Source organism: Pezoporus occidentalis, unplaced genomic scaffold (assembly GCF_034315485.1).
Source record: "Pezoporus occidentalis ecotype Australia unplaced genomic scaffold, CSIRO_AGI_Poc_V1 ctg4, whole genome shotgun sequence".
Taxonomy (NCBI): Eukaryota; Metazoa; Chordata; class Aves; order Psittaciformes; family Psittacidae; genus Pezoporus; species Pezoporus occidentalis.
This window is the reverse complement of record NW_026915724.1, coordinates 27,053,081-27,068,947: the sequence shown is the minus strand read 5'-3', so window position 1 is coordinate 27,068,947 and position 15,867 is coordinate 27,053,081. Positions and strand designations below refer to the sequence as shown.

The 15,867-nt window shown below is 35.6% G+C and overlaps 1 protein-coding gene across 1 annotated transcript in view; it reads right to left on the bottom strand.

Annotated features, from left to right (window-relative positions):
- Positions 1-1,197: 1,197 nt before the first annotated feature.
- DOK6 (docking protein 6) overlaps positions 1,198-15,867 on the bottom strand; it is a 244,715-nt gene continuing 230,045 nt past the window's right edge. The window contains exon 8 of the mRNA XM_062633085.1: positions 1,198-1,535. Coding sequence (XP_062489069.1) covers positions 1,396-1,535 — 140 coding nt within the window. The 3' untranslated portion in view covers positions 1,198-1,395. The remainder of the gene's footprint in view (positions 1,536-15,867) is intronic.

Sequence of the window (15,867 nt, the reverse complement as noted above, 5' to 3'; positions counted from 1 at the left end):
CTCCTTGATATGCTGCCTGAACCTGTCCTGAGAAACAACTAATGAGATGAATCCTTCGGGTAATCATGGCAATCATTTCTTACTGGGAACAGAACACAAGGCTGCTTGAATCACAGCAAGAGGGCAGATTTCTCTCCTCACAATTTGAAACATTTCAGCGCATTGTGAGGAGCACATAAATATTCGATACCACTTACAAAAGTCTAAATGATCAGAATAGATAAAACTTGTTCCCTACATACAGGTATGCCTTCCAACTTATTCCGTCATTTTACTGATTACAAACACACCTACCACAGTTCATGTTTTAAAGATGTCTTCGAAAGACAGAAAATTTCCACTGAGAGGTACTCAACCTCCTTGTCAAAGTAAATCAAGGCTTGACACATGATCATACAAGATACAATGTGCATCTAAAACAGAAATCTGAGAAGGAAACAGAGGAAATCAAAGTAACGCTGATAAGAAAGACAAGACCAGAGCTCTACCATATCTGGCCCAGCCATGGCACAAGCAGTCACGAGCTGGGGGTGTGTCCCACTTATAGTTGTCTGAAGAACAGTTTTCCCACTTTTTAAAGTTAGGCTTGCAGGCATGGTTACCTAAATAGTTTGAAAATAAGACGACTTTGCAGCAATTCTGAGGGTGAGACTCTGCTGCTGATAGGGACATTCACAGCTGTCAGGGGGGCTGTGAGAATTATGCGTGTATTAGTAAGGGATGAATTTGTGCCCTGGGAATTTAAGATTAGAGCTGTATCAGGCAATAACCTTACCTTAATATGTCAAACTCTATTCCGACAAACCATGTTAGCCTGCTACTCCAGTACCTGTCGGTGTCTGGCTCAAAAACCACCCAACCATCCTCTAGGGTACTGAGCAAACTCGCTTGGATCTGAAGGTGACCCCTGCAGCACAGATGCTGTCTCTCCAGTAGGTGACACTTCAATGACTGCAGTGGGAATCAGTGGGACCTAAAGATATTACAGCTTAAGACGGGACAGCCTGATGGTGGAGGCAGGAAGGAAGGCTCTGGTGTCAAATGCACCATCGCAATGGAGCCCTAGAACAGCCCTTCTCCAGTCATGCAGAAACCTTCACATCAACACAGTTTCATTTGTTTCCACCAATTTCTCACAACACGAAAGCATCCCCTCCCGCCCCTCCCCCACAGCCCCCCTCCTTTCTTGACAAAAGGCAAAATAAATAAATAAAGACTTAGCCTCTGCTTCGGGGAAGCGGCCTCTCCGGGTTTCCGCATTGGCGGTGACCCGGCTGGAGCTCGTAGGCATCAGTTTTCACGGCAAAGAGTGGGAGTGGAGAGGGCCAGCGGCTCCCCAGCTCTGGCCGCAGGCTCCAGGCTTGACTGTTTCTCTCCGGCGGCTGCTCCCAGCTGTCATTGTACCAGGCCTGAGCCATAGCCGAAGGCGTAGCTGCTGGCCAGTGAGAGGGACTGCTGGTGCTCCTCACCCTGCTCCTCCTGGTAGCTGGGAAATGTCTGCGCCCGGGACACCTTCGCTGAGCTGAGGTTGTGACCTGTGGTAAAGGGGACATGGACACAAAAGATGTAACTCGTCTTTCATTTAATTTGCTTTCACCATTTACACGGACTTCGATAGGCTGGCTTCATACTGCCCCATGGTGCCAGGGTACCTGGAGAGGAGACGTGCCATATTGGCCATTTTTGTTGTTTTTTTTTTTTTTTTTTTTTAAATTGCATAATATCAATAATATCTCTTATATTTGCTACTCTAAATCTCAGTTATGTTTCTCAGTTAGAGCTGATAAATGCACACTAATGCACATCTTTTTTATCTGAAGCACTGCTTAAGTAGTGGAAGTAATGCCAGCAGTTTCAAAGGGATTTGTCACACAAATGCCGTTAAATATACTTACTGTCTTTGAATAGGATGCCAGCTTGTCAGGCAAACACAGCATCATCGTAATTTCAAAATGAACTGGAGGTGGGATATAGCCCATGTGGCAGAATACTAGCTGGGAAGAGTATGTGTGAAGTGTTTTCTTAGATGGGCTTATGAATCTCATATAACCACGGCTTGTTCAGTCGCAGCCAGCAAGATGGGAAACCATGAAAAGCCAATGACCAAACTCAGAAGATGACTCCTATGACCCAGTTCTGTAACCTGATCATTTTCCTACCTCTAAATTCCCTTTTGAAATTGGCATTTAATTAGTATCACAAAGTTCATTTCCAAAGTTCATATCTTCATGCAACATATATTCTCCATTTTTTGGCAATGCATATTGAAGCCTTATTTAAAATGGTATTGGATATATGCTTTTAAACATGTCTTTAATAGATGTATTATATGTAGGAATGCAAAACCATATTTCTCCTTCAACCACAGATATATTAAGGGATAGAATATATGCTCAAACACTGAAGCACTAGGCTCACGGTGAAATGTTCCAAAACAGCTGGCAGCTTTCTAGACTACTCGAGTAGTGCTGGAACTAAGAATGATGTTCACCAGATTTGGCAAAACTGTCCCAGCATGCATTTGGAAAAGTTTGGCTATAAAATGTTACTGACAGCTTCATGAAAATAAATAATCATTATTCCCCTGAAGAAGAGAGAGCAATACTGGCACCAAGAGAGAAAAAAAACCCAATGAATTAATTTAATCCCATTTAGGATAAAAAGGAAATTATATTCAAGTCTTCTGTTTCCTGTATGCATGCCTCAGCTGCTACCACGTCCTTACTGTTCTAATGACTATTTCTAGCTGCTAAATCTTACAACAGGGCTGATATTAGCTATTCTCTAACCAAAAGGATTAATGAAAATAAGTGGATTTTTCCCTGACTGCTACATTATATAATAATTAGATCCAATAAGACATGCTCAACAGACCCTAAAGTTCAAAGACACCTTGGCTCAAGCCAAACTGTGACATCCATCTATGGAAATAATCAGAAAATGAGTAGAGGACATCAGTTCAAATGAAATGACAAAGCTATGGGTAACAGAGAATTTGCAAGTTTAGGAAAGAATGGCTCTTTCAATATGTTTACTTTCAACTTATATTGTTTTTAAAAGAATGAACTATATTAATGTATTTAAATAAAATTAATAAAAAAACAACGGTGGTAAAATAATTAAATAGTCCAATGGTTCTGAGTTGGCCTAAGACTTCTAAGTAGTAAATGTCCAAAATTTAGAGGTTTGTTCAGCTTTTTTTTTTATTTTATTTGGTATATATATCCCATACTGGAAACTCTAAATTATAATAAATTCTTTTATTTGAATACTAAATATTATTTTAATACTCATACTGATCTGCCTTATAGAGTCTTGGGTACTGCAGTGTTTCCATAATTACACTTTATGTCAGCAGTAAGAATTTTGAAATTCAAGTTTCAACAGGAGAAGATTTTAGAGTAGAATTTGAGTTCCACTGTTTTCTAAGCTTCCTCCTTCAATAGTATTTTCTGTGCCCCATTTGGGTCTTAAAAGGTTAAGAGAAAAGAAGAATGCTGTTCATGGATCTTGCAGCACTTTGGTACCACAGTTGCTTTCAAGAATACAAGACCAACTCTTCTCTACAGTTCTTCTGATGTTGGCATAAGATGAATTTGATTAACACACACTTCATGACCTGAAGACACCAACAGGACCGGGAGAGTCTTTTTTCCTGTGGCTTGCACAGGAAATGCCTTTCCTTATTTAAATTTACTCTCTGGATCATAGAATGCGATGAAGCTGTAGTCCAAAGCAATTAGGTATGAATGATCCAGCAAGATAATTTAATGCAAACTGGCAAATTACACCAAAATTAGATTTTTCCTGATCTTAATTATGTTGGAAGCAGAGGCATTATACACAAGGATCTTATTTCATGGCATGGTGCTTATTTTTAACAATTCTTTAGAGGAAAAAAACCCAATGGTTTCCTAGTAACAGCAGTGATGGATGAACGTACAAGTAAATCGATCACAATTTCTATGAGAAAACTTGCAGTACTCAGCTAAATGAAAGGAAAAAAAAAAAAAAAAGAAAAAAAAGAAGAGATCCAGGAATAAGCTTTAAAAGCTCCCTGACTGCTGCTCACTGGGAAGCATTTTTTTCTGGTTTTCATTCAAAATTAAAATTCTTAACCAGAAGACAGGTGTCAAACCTTTTTCTTTTGCAAATGAAAAAGAAGGTCATGCTTTTCATTTCCAACGCAAGAATTCAAGACACTCATCTGCTGTTCTTTGGTTAGAACACTCATCTCTGATGTACAGGGCCTGTGTTAAAATTCCTCTCTGCCTGTGGGTACAGTTCAACATTACACTTTCTGTAACAGAAAAAAAATCAGCTGAAAATGTTCCCTTTCTTCTCTCTACCAACACTACTGTTCACTGTCCCTCAGTTGTGCCATTGCAGCTGAAAGGTTGACGCACTTTGGTCATCTGGTTTGCAAAAGCCCTACAAGCAGTTGAACTGGCACAGATAAGGAGCAGCCAAGTGTAAGAGATGGCAGGGTTTTTGTCAGACTGGCTTTGGTAGAGAACGTTTGTTTGGGGAATGATGACCTGTGAGCAATATGCAACCAAATGCAGGTGAATGCTATTGCCAGCAGAATACTCACTTCTCTGATGCAGGATCACTTTTGAAAATCTGTGACGAAGCATTTTCTAATGCAAGATCTAATATAAGTGCATAGGTTTTGCAGTTCAGTAATTAAAAATTAATAGAACCAGAGACTCCTGTGTTTCAGCTTCAGTTGCAGATCTTGAAAATACCTCATATTACATAGTCACTAGGTAAAATAACCGGACTTTTGCAGCTGCACAGCAAGCTTTCATCTGGGATTTCTTAACCTCTGAACAGATGACTTCGCAAGAAAACCCAACATTATGGGCTTCCAATACAGTTTTACTTTTTTTAGGTAATAATAATAAATTTATTTTTGAAAATATGATTTTGCATTTACATTCCTAAGATTCTGAGCAGAAATCAAAGCCATTAAATTAAAGCCAAATTGATATCTTTATTAGTATTATGTTTTGTACTTGGGAGTGCTCTCAGATTTCATGAGGACAAGAGCACTGTGATTGCAATAGATGTTTCTATAAATGTTATAGAAAACCACAGTTGTTCAAAAGAAAATTTCTATGAATCAATCAGTACAAGCGAAAACCAAATAAAGTGAATCACTGGTTCTATTGTAAAGCAATCTTTTCTTTTTGGAAATATTCATTGGAAAGTTCTGTTGTTCAAAATAAACAGAACAGTCTGAAAATCAGTGAAACAGAGACGATAGGATTTTATCTACAAAGGATGGTGCAAGGAGGTGGAAAAAACCCAATTAGCTAACAGATGTTTCAGGAATGAAATGCTAGTAAGAAGGGGTTAGTTGTACGCTGTTTCCTCATGCAATTCTCACCGGAGAATAAATGCATCCTTTCAGCCAGAAAAGTTCACAAAAATAGTACTAGCCTTTAATCTAGATTTATGTTCTCCAAGGACTTTCCTAGCATCAGTGAAAGTGCCTGTTTATACTAAAGGAGGCCAAAAAGATTACACTGAGGGTATGGTTTTGACGGGAAAGAATGTCTTAAAGTGCTTCAACCTCTAACAATCTTTGCAGCATTTTTGTTAAGGCACAGGACAAAATGGGAAATATACTGAAGCTATGCACCTAAAGCCCACTAGGGAAAATTTAAAACTAACTGCAATAAACTAAATTACTATGACTGCTTATTTCAGATGGAAGCTTTTATCTTCTAAGGGCTTTTGTTGCAAAGAAAGAGAGTCCACATTTTACTCTGGGTAAAGAAAATGTTCCTCAAAAAAAAACAAACCCTTACTACAATCTCAAATCAGTTAAGTGTCTATTATTTCATCCAGAAAAGATATTTTCATTTAAGGCAGAAAATAAATGATTGCTGTTATCCTATTTTTGAATTGATACTGGTTAAAATTCTGCCAGCTCTCCATATTGAATATACAGTGTCTTCTATTAAGCTGTTGATGACAAAGCAGCTTTTCCTTTTCTGCTGTTAGATGATTGGAATAACTAAAGCAAAGTTTCATAGCAGGACAAACTGCTATAAAGCAAAACATTTATTTTGCAGTAATGATGCAGTTGGATTGGAAGGGCATTAATTGCTACAGCAATTATGCTGTCACTCAAAAAAGATGCAATGGAAGGAAACAGATGGAAACTGAAAAATAGTATAAACTACATTACAGCATATTGATTTCTATGTACTTATTGCACATGGAACTGTGGGTCTCTTTCAGTTTTAAATAAAGAAATACAAGCTTTCCCTTCAATTTGGCTACAGTTGGAATTAAAACTCCAGGGAGCATGGGTGGGCTCCAAATTTTATACTTTCTAAAATAATTTTGGATTCCGTTTAATTAAATATTTATCTTTCTGAAGGGAAAATGAATATCAGGAAACATTTTTTTAAAAGATTGTTTAGTTTATTAATTAGAAATAACGTTGAATAAAAAAATAAACTGATGATAAAATATATAGGAAATATATTGAGAGTGACTGCAAAAAAAAAACAAAACAAATCAAAACCCAAAGCTGCTAGCATTTTAAAATATTTAATTTTATTCTCAGTTAAAAGCACCTTAATTTTCTTTAGAATTTGAAATTAAAATAATAATTTTGAGGGTTTTTTTTGGCCAGCATCAAGATTAGTAAGTATCTAAGGGGAATATACTTGTTTCAGAAGCCTATCACTTTTCAGAATTGAAATGCTATTATTTAACTTGAAAGTTTTGGGCATTGTCATAAAGTTCTCCTCTAGAAAATAAGAAATTTTATATGTGCATAAGATTGCAGGATTGTCAATTTTAAACCAGTAAATTTACAACATGTCAAATTTTTGAGTCTTACGGAAAAAAGTTCTCAACATTACAATTTTGGCACAAGAATGCTGGAGTCTTATGAAGAGTACGTTTACATGTTAATATTTTTAAGTAAAGAAAAAGTATGTTCTTACACCACTCCAATAGTGAGAGTTGTTTGTGTACTTATGAACAATGTGAATTTCTTGTAAATATTATGTACAAAGAAAAACAAACCCAACAAAAAAAAAAAGGGCATTATTTCATCTGTACCCCTGTGTAAAACAACAAGTGTTTTAAGAGCAGTATCTTGGATCACATAACTAAAACTAATGTACTGACTCAAGGTCAGGTTGGTTTCATTGCAGCTGGGTGCTTCCAGATAGTGTTTTTAAATACTTTCTCTCCTATTGCATTTAATGTTTGTATTACCTATTTAAGCTATCAGAAGTTGATGTAGCTCCTGTGGTAGAAATATCAGAACATCAACCACATCTTTCTCAATGATGAGTATATTTAACTTGCCCTCTACTTTTAACTGAGTATTTATTGGGGAGTTTTTCTAGTAATGCATCTTTTTATTCATAGTACCATCTTCCTATGCCTCTGTGTGCTTATAAAGAAAGGAGACATATATAAACACTTGCTACCTAACATCTCCACCAAGGAAATGAAAAAGGAAGCTACTTGCACAATCTAATACTACCCAATAGTCTTTCCCCTTTCTGTGTGCATTTCTGCACCCAAAATATGACACTCGTGGGAAAAATAATCTATTCTACATATTAGATTTCTTTGACTTGTGCTCTTCCATTTGTAACATAATTGCATACCTGCATGCCTGAAGTACAGAGAGACTAAATAAAAGAAAGCATCTAACTAGAGTAGTGATTTTTTTCTTTTTTTTAGTTCTGTACTCTGAGCCAACATGCAGATAAAGACAATAAGATTTTAGCTAGCTTTCGTATGTTGTCTTCAATATACAGGCTGCAGTGGTCCTTACAGAGATTAACTGATTTGAACTTTACAGCAGTTTACACTTGTGCTAATGTTGCAGTATGAAACCAGCATCCTTTCTGCCTCTGTTCTGAGTTCATCTCCTCAACTATGCCAACACAACTGAGGGAGGTGTAATCATGTTCTCACTTAACATAAAATTAGGCAAAGGTCCAACTTTGCTTCAAAACAAAGAGATTTTTTTTCAGATGAAAACTCCAGAAAGAAGAGTTTCTGAATGCGGTTTTACAGATCCTACAGAAGTGATTTTCTTCTTTTATTTTTTTTTTTAATGATACTTTCAATTTTTAGCTTATTGATATTTAAAGTCTTTATCAGGAAACCTTGATCTGTGCTAGCCCTGCAGTAAGCAAGCAGGAGGGATGAATCAATTCCAAACCCATACTCTAACCCAAACTTTTCTGTGATACGGTGCGATACCGTATTTTCAGCCAGTTTGCTTTGTGAAAGAAAAAAAAATTACTTTGTTTTAAATCAGTTAAAGAAAACATTCAGCTGTTCTTCCTGACTGGCACACAGTATTTGGAGAGTCACGGTTTTCTGTGAATCATTAAACAGGTGATACAATTTGTCTATGTTAGAGAAATGACTGCAGTCAAGGATTTTGTTTTATAATGAAAGATACAGGCATTATAGAATAGTTAGGGTTGGAAAGGACATTAAGATCATCTAGTTCCAACCCCCCTGCTATGACCCTGAAGAAAAGCTTTTGAGATAAAATGTGTGCAGTTTAATACAGAAACATATCAAAATATCACCAACTGAATTAAGACTTTAAATAAAATCTTTAATGAGTGCTGTAACAAAGCTACCTGAAAAGGCTTAGTACCTTGTACAAAGTGGTTAGCAGTTCCGGCCTAATTTATCCTTTCAACCACAGACTCGGTCAACCAGAAACTAATATAAAACACGTCCACATAATTTGCAAAATTAAGACTTATTACAAAACTAATAACTCTGTTCTTGAACTTCACTTATCCAAAGTAAAGTAAAATTATTTCATTTACCAAAGATGTAAACAGAGACTAAGCATTTTTATACAAAATGTAAATAATTTCATTTTCCTATTCAAGCTTGAGGTAATGAACTTTTTAAACATAAACTTCAGGAAATTGAGACATTCTGTGTTGGTAATATTAAGGAAAGAAAAAGAAAATGGAAATTCCTGCAAGTGACGATCTCTTTCTCTTCAAGGAATATTAGAATTGGATGAGAATGTTGACAAATTATGATAGGAAAATGCAAGAAATAAGCAGAAATGAATGCTCTGATCCTAAGTGCATATGGGAAAGGCTAAAGTAGGGGGAAGAGATAACAGCTAAGGAAAACTCTAGTAACAAAATTATTTTAGTCTTTATAGTGCTTTGCATCATGGGGATATAATAAAGCAACAAAAGGAAAAATAATAAAATTACCCTGCTCCTGGAATAACTGAAAAGTAGAAAAAAATACAAAGCTAGTAAAAAAAAAAAGAAACAAACATGCAAGATAGATGAAATTGCTTGGATTCAGTCAATTTGTCTCAAATAATGATATCTGCTGTCATTTAAGTAGGTAGAGCCACACACTTTGCTGTCTTTGATTCCTGTGTAGAGTAGCAAGTCATTATGAGAGTCAACTGATTGTTGATCTCTGTGCATAGTTTGAGAGCATAATTTACTTTTTCTTTTACATCCTTGAAAAATTACGGCTACCAGAGTAGAAATAGGTAGCTATGTATGCAGTGTTATCATCTTGATTTACCAATTTGGTAGCTCATGGTTCACTTTTCCCTTCCTCAGAATGTTTTTGTTGCATTTTTATTACAGCCAAAATAAATGCCTGGTCAAAACACAGATTTTATCAGACAACTTGTTAAAAAAAATCAACCCCTAAATCTGTTACTGATTTAGCATAAAGCATCTTACTAAAAAATGCAATTCAAAAATGTAAATTTATACATTGCATATCACTTTGATGATATGGAATATCTCACTGTTAAATATTTATTGCATTTCAAATCATGTTGACATTTCCCCTTGGATATGTATTCCACAAAACACTATACAGGCTTCATGCAATTTTACTGATAATACAGAGATGAAATGAAATAATGAATTTCTATTATCAAATTAGACTATCTAAAGTGAAATGAAGGAAAAAAATACATTGACAATGTGTCTATAATGTAGAGATAGCACACTCCACTTTGAAATGTATTCTACTGGAGGCTGAGTGATTAGCATTTTCAATCTTCTTGTTGTCTTAATTCTGCTGATCTTTGGTATGGCCAATATTTCCTGACCCACTAGTATTTTCATTGTAAATCACAAAGATTTATAACTAGCCCATAAAAAATTGCCATAAAATGTAACTCAGCACATGAGGTCTGAAGCCAGAGAGCAAATTTGGTCTGAGGCAATGGAGGGGATATGTTTTTCAGCACATTTTTATGTAAGTAAAATACAGCTTTGATTGGAAAAAAAATAAAAAGAAAAATTTGGCAGGCAGTATAGTTTATATTGCTTGACACAGGAAAAGATGGGGACAAAGGATTTATGAGACCACAAAGGGATACCTATTCTACAAACACTAATTTTAAAAGACAATTTTATCATGTAAATATAACATGAGAACTAAACACGTATAAAATATAAAGTCTAAGATAGGCAGGAGATACAGCTGAGCCCTACCTTTGGCTGTCCCAGGCAGTTTCTTTGCTTACCTGAAGAGCCAAAGAAATAGGGAGATACATGGTAACAAAGCTATCCCTTATAAAAAACAACCAAAAGAGCAAAACCAAATCCAAAACATGTTTTATGCCTGTTTGGCTTTTGCTGTGGAGTCAGATGTGCACCACTTCTGGCCTGTTCAAAGAAAAGGAATGCCTGGGATTTGAAACTTGTTATGAGGGGTAATTGCACCACTCGTTTTAGCATCAGCTGTGTCTTAGATTACCTCAGCAAATTGTTGCACTTCAATCTCAGTCCTGTTTGAACTCTGCTAGCACTCCTTATTGCATGGAAGCAGGAAAAATCATCGGTGTTTACCATATTCTTGTACCTCTGCTACAAAACTCATATTCATTTAATTACTGCACTTCCCAGGTATTTAAGAACAAAATGCTATCCAAACTGAAGGCAATGTCTTCCAAAGGCATTGGTAAAGTCTTGGTAAAATGTCTTTCATTCAAGGAACTTTGAACCTGGGCAATCGGTCTTGCTTATATATATTTTGCTGGGAAGGGGAGGAGAAGGGTGGTTTATCAGAGGTAAAAACATAGTTCCCAGTTTAATAAAATAAGTTATATAAACTGACTAAAGATTTTCCATTATTTTCTTTTCTGTCACCAGTGAATGAATTTCAGAAAAGATAACAGATTTCACATTTATATATGCAGGGATGAAACACAACTTTTAGAACTTACGCCTATCAAAATGTGTTCTATTTTTTAGCCATACAATGAAAGCATTTATTAAGCCATTTGTTACTTACACTTTCTATGAAAGAGCTTTCTATGAAATTGTCCTTAGAAATATTCTTTAGAAGCCCTTAATGTTATTTCAAGCCACAACCAGATAGTAATAATAGATGCTATATAAAAGTGGATATATTGTCTTAGCTAATAATTAGCTCTCTGGCAATGATTAAGAAGTTTCCTCAAATGCTTGAAGACATGAAGACACACCTCTGCAGCAGTTTTAAAGTAGAAAGGACAACAGATTTTTACTTTTTGTTTGTGTTTACAATTTGAAATTGTAGGCTTGCCTTAAACTTACTTAATGAGACTGCAGGTATTTTATCTAAAATGTGAGCTTGCTTTACTTTAAAATTGGACTTCACCTTTCACTGCACCTGCTTAGAACAACTTAAAAGAATAGGCTGAATTAGTGAATTACTGAAAAACCGTAACTACAGATTCAGGAATGCATTGATACATTCCCACTAAAATAACAAAGATGATCTGCCAAATGGCATGCAGTCATTATATATATTTGTAACTTAAAAATGTTACTTAGGCTACATACATCAGTAGTACTAACCCAATGAAAGCGTGGTGATAGCTAATTTTAATGTTAGAAAAGTATAATCTTTCCAGGGAAAACTCATTTTACATACTTCTGGAAGTAGGAAACCAGCAGAGTTTTGAAAAGGAGCACTGAACCAAATAAGCTTATACACACAAGAGGGAATCTTCTCGCTGAAATGATAGTATCATTATGAGTTTAATATCGGTTTGCAAGATGAAGTTGTAAAGCTCTACCAGAAAAAGTAATTGTTTTTTAGTAAGGAATTTTGCAGGCTACCATTATATTATTGCGATTTATGATTTTGAGCATATTTTATATTTTAGAGAGAAAACTGAAGCTGAAATTGAAAAGACTGACTAGAAGAAACTAGTTTGGTTTTTTTTTGTTTTAAATATTTTTCAATTATTATTCCATCTGCCTCAAGCAGACTCTTAAGTATTTTCTGAAGGATGACAACTTAACGCCTTCTTTATTTTTACAGGATTTAGTTCAGATTTCTCACATTTAGTGGTTTATTCAGGATAACCCAAGCATGATTCTTTAAAAAGGAATTAAAACCTTTGCTTATTTAAAATATTTCGGGCTCAAACACAAGGACAAGTTCATAGTATAACAATTTGTCATTAATAGGAGAATTTGAGATCCATGTGGTAAAACTTGAACAAGATTGAAATAAGTAATACTGGATCCCATCCTGAGCTAGCCCAACAGAACTGATGCTAATTGCTGACATGATAACAGAGACCATTTCCAGTCAGTGGTATTTAATTGAGGATCTTTCCATCTCCATATTCTGTTCAGTATCCAGACTGATTTTTTTTTCTCTATGAATAAAAATATTGCATTGTACTTTCTAAAGTTAGTTTACCTGTGACCATTAAACAATCCACTTATCTTAGCTAAATATTGTCTTGAAATAAATTGACATGGACTGATCTGAATTGGAAATCAAATTCTACTATTTTCAGATGAGAAATTGTATACTGTACACAAAAAAAACAGAAATGGATTTTATGACAAATACTTGAGGTATAGTTTGAAAAATTCTCTAACTAATAGGAAATTGCATAAACCTACTTCTGAGGACAGATATATCAAATCTCCTGCATGCTTCCATGCTGTCTTCTGAGTCATTTTTTATTAGGCAATGCAAGTGGTTGAACAGTTTATTAGCTTTAATCTGGCAGGGAAGCTACTAAGTTCTTTCCCAAAGCTTCTGTGCAGCCAATTGAAGGCACTGGGAATACAGGAAATGTTACTGTCTGTATTGAATGTAATAACACTTTGTGCTCTTTTGTTCCTTGCACAGATTATCTATATAAAACGTGAAAATAAGGCAGTTTACAGAGGCTAAACAATTATTTTGCTCTATAATTTATTCTGCAAAATAAAGAAGCTCATTGATTTTAGGTTATATAAGTTTAATTGGAATAAAGTAGATGCCTAAAACATCAATGAAGCACTCAGGAAAGTTAATCCATTTTTCATGATACTATAAATAATTTTTTCTAGCTGTGAAAACCTTCAATTACCCACCAGGAAATAGAAAACAATGGCTATAATTCACTGAGGGATGCAAGTGATGTTCTTTCTCATTTTTAACCCGAAAGAGAAATTCACTGTGATTAAGTGTGAACAAGCTGTGTCATTTTCCTCAGACTTGTGAAAAGCTAGAGGAAATGAGTGAAGGTAAATCTTGTGAAGGTATGTCAAACTGCTTGATCTGCTTGGGTCTGGAGATGGGAGCCTCCCCTTTTCGTTACTCTCTCGGATGACTTTAAAAACAGCTTAAGCCAAAGCACTTATTTCTCCCCCTGCTCCTAGCAAATAAAAAAATAAATAGACTAGAAAACCCAATGGTAAAAGTAAGACACACTGAAATTATCAACTACATGTCTTCTCTCTGTAAAATTTGTTATTAAATCTGTAAATATTCTGTCCTGTTCTGCCTTTTCTGTTCTGCAGCTCTCTGAGGCTGTTTTTTTGTTGGTATTCTTTTTGTGGCCTCTCAAATCACAGAAGCTGTGAGAACAGCACAGCAGCAGTCCCTTCAACAACTTTCCTTAATCCCAGCTGCTGGGAAGGGATCTTGACAACCCCAGTGCATTCTGGCAAATCAATTGACTGACCTGCTGGAGCAGGAAGGGTTAGAGAACTATCATATCTTAAGAGACGTTCATTCTGTCCTCTCCCATTGCTTATTAGTTAAATGCTACTAAAGCAGGCTAGGAAATGAAAAAAAAAAAAAAAAGTGCCTTTAGCACAAAACAATAACCAGCAATCCTATGGAGAACAGGACATGTACAAAGTAATTATACTTCACACAGAGATTTGGAGAAAAGTGTTTTACATTAAAGCAAGGCATTTTCCTTATGGCAATTTTGCTACTGGCTTGGACTGGAAAGAACTCTAATGCAGAAGTTAAATTCGTTATGAGTGTCTGCAGTTGTACTATACAGATGATGAGGTGAACAAAGGTGAATCTCACAGGGTGACTGAATGTTAAAGATACTGGTACTGGGTAGCAGTTTAGCTAAGAGTGTGAAGAATGGATGGAGCCATCAGCAGTATAAGGGAAAGGGAGTAACAAAAAGGACCCACTTCATAATTTCTGAATGAAGTCTGAGGAATTTCTTGTGTATGTCTAGACCATCCAGTGCTCCAGTCATTTTCAGCTATTGGAAGCCACACAGCAGCAGATGAAATCCAGAGCAGCCTTTCATGTAATGCTGCTCAGAGTATATTAGGATACAAAAGAGACTAAAACCAGCTTTGCCTTCCTCCACCATGGCTTGCTTTTTGTGCTGTTTCTGCTCTCACTGCCCATTCTGCCAGAGCAACATCTAATGTAGAAGCATACCATATGCAGTGGTATTCTTGAGTTATGTTGCTACTTATTCATGAACACTGCAAAAATTATTAACTCACATGTAAATTTTTTAGCTTTATCAGTTAAGCTCTAAAAGGTGAGAAGTGAATAATGGAATATAAGCAGCTTTCCAAAAGGACAAAAATGGGAATTTTGAGAGCAGAAAATCAGCTGTGATTTAAAATGAAGTTAAAGTATAACTTCATCAGAAACTGATGAAACGTGATGACATACTTTTATGTTAAGGCAAAATGGCAGCCTGCAAAAATGTGCTGTATAAGGCACTGTCTCCAGGTTGCAAAAGTAAAGCTATCTAAAATTAAACATATATATTCTCTCCTTTAAGACCATATTGACGACAATTTTAAGGGTAAAAAAAAACAACAAACAAACCAAAAATGCCTAGCGAAGCAATTTCATAAAATAAAGAAGAAAGCAGATTACTTTTCCCAATTATTTCTGATATATCTCTTTATAGCCTCCTCCTCCCTGGAGAAATAATAATTAAAAATCAGTAATTGTGAGATCTTTTATTCATCTCTTGTTCAAGAAAATAAAGCACTACTGAGGAGTCCTTAGCTGAGTCCTCAAGCTGAGATGTGAGATAACTTTTGTAGGACAGGTACGCTATTATCAACAAAATATAAGTGATTTATGTCAGAAGAAGAATGAGAGTTACACTCCTTTATGTTATATCTCACACCAGTGATGACTGTATCATGCTGATTACTCAGGACAGTGATTCTGCATCATAAAATCACCATATTTACAGTCCATAGCTAGAACTTGTAGTTAAAATAATTTTCTTTATATAGTTTTGCAGCTGCAGACATAAGCATTACTAAGGCACAGAGGAAAGAGTATTATATCTTTCTTGGAGAGCTTTGTCTCTCACAAGATGAGAACTTTGCATTCTTTTATGATGTTACAGTTTTCTTCATCAGTGGGAGAATGGGATCCACATAACAGTTAGTTACTTCCACCTTTCTTTACAATGGATATTTAATGAAATACAGGAATAGGTATAAAAGCCTTTAAAGTAGCTCAGAAACCGATGTACTAACTCAAAATGTCTGCCAGTCACTGCTCAGTACAACAATCCCTGGCTTCATAAATTCACTTTGACAAGAAAACCAAAACAGATATTTCTGCTTTTTT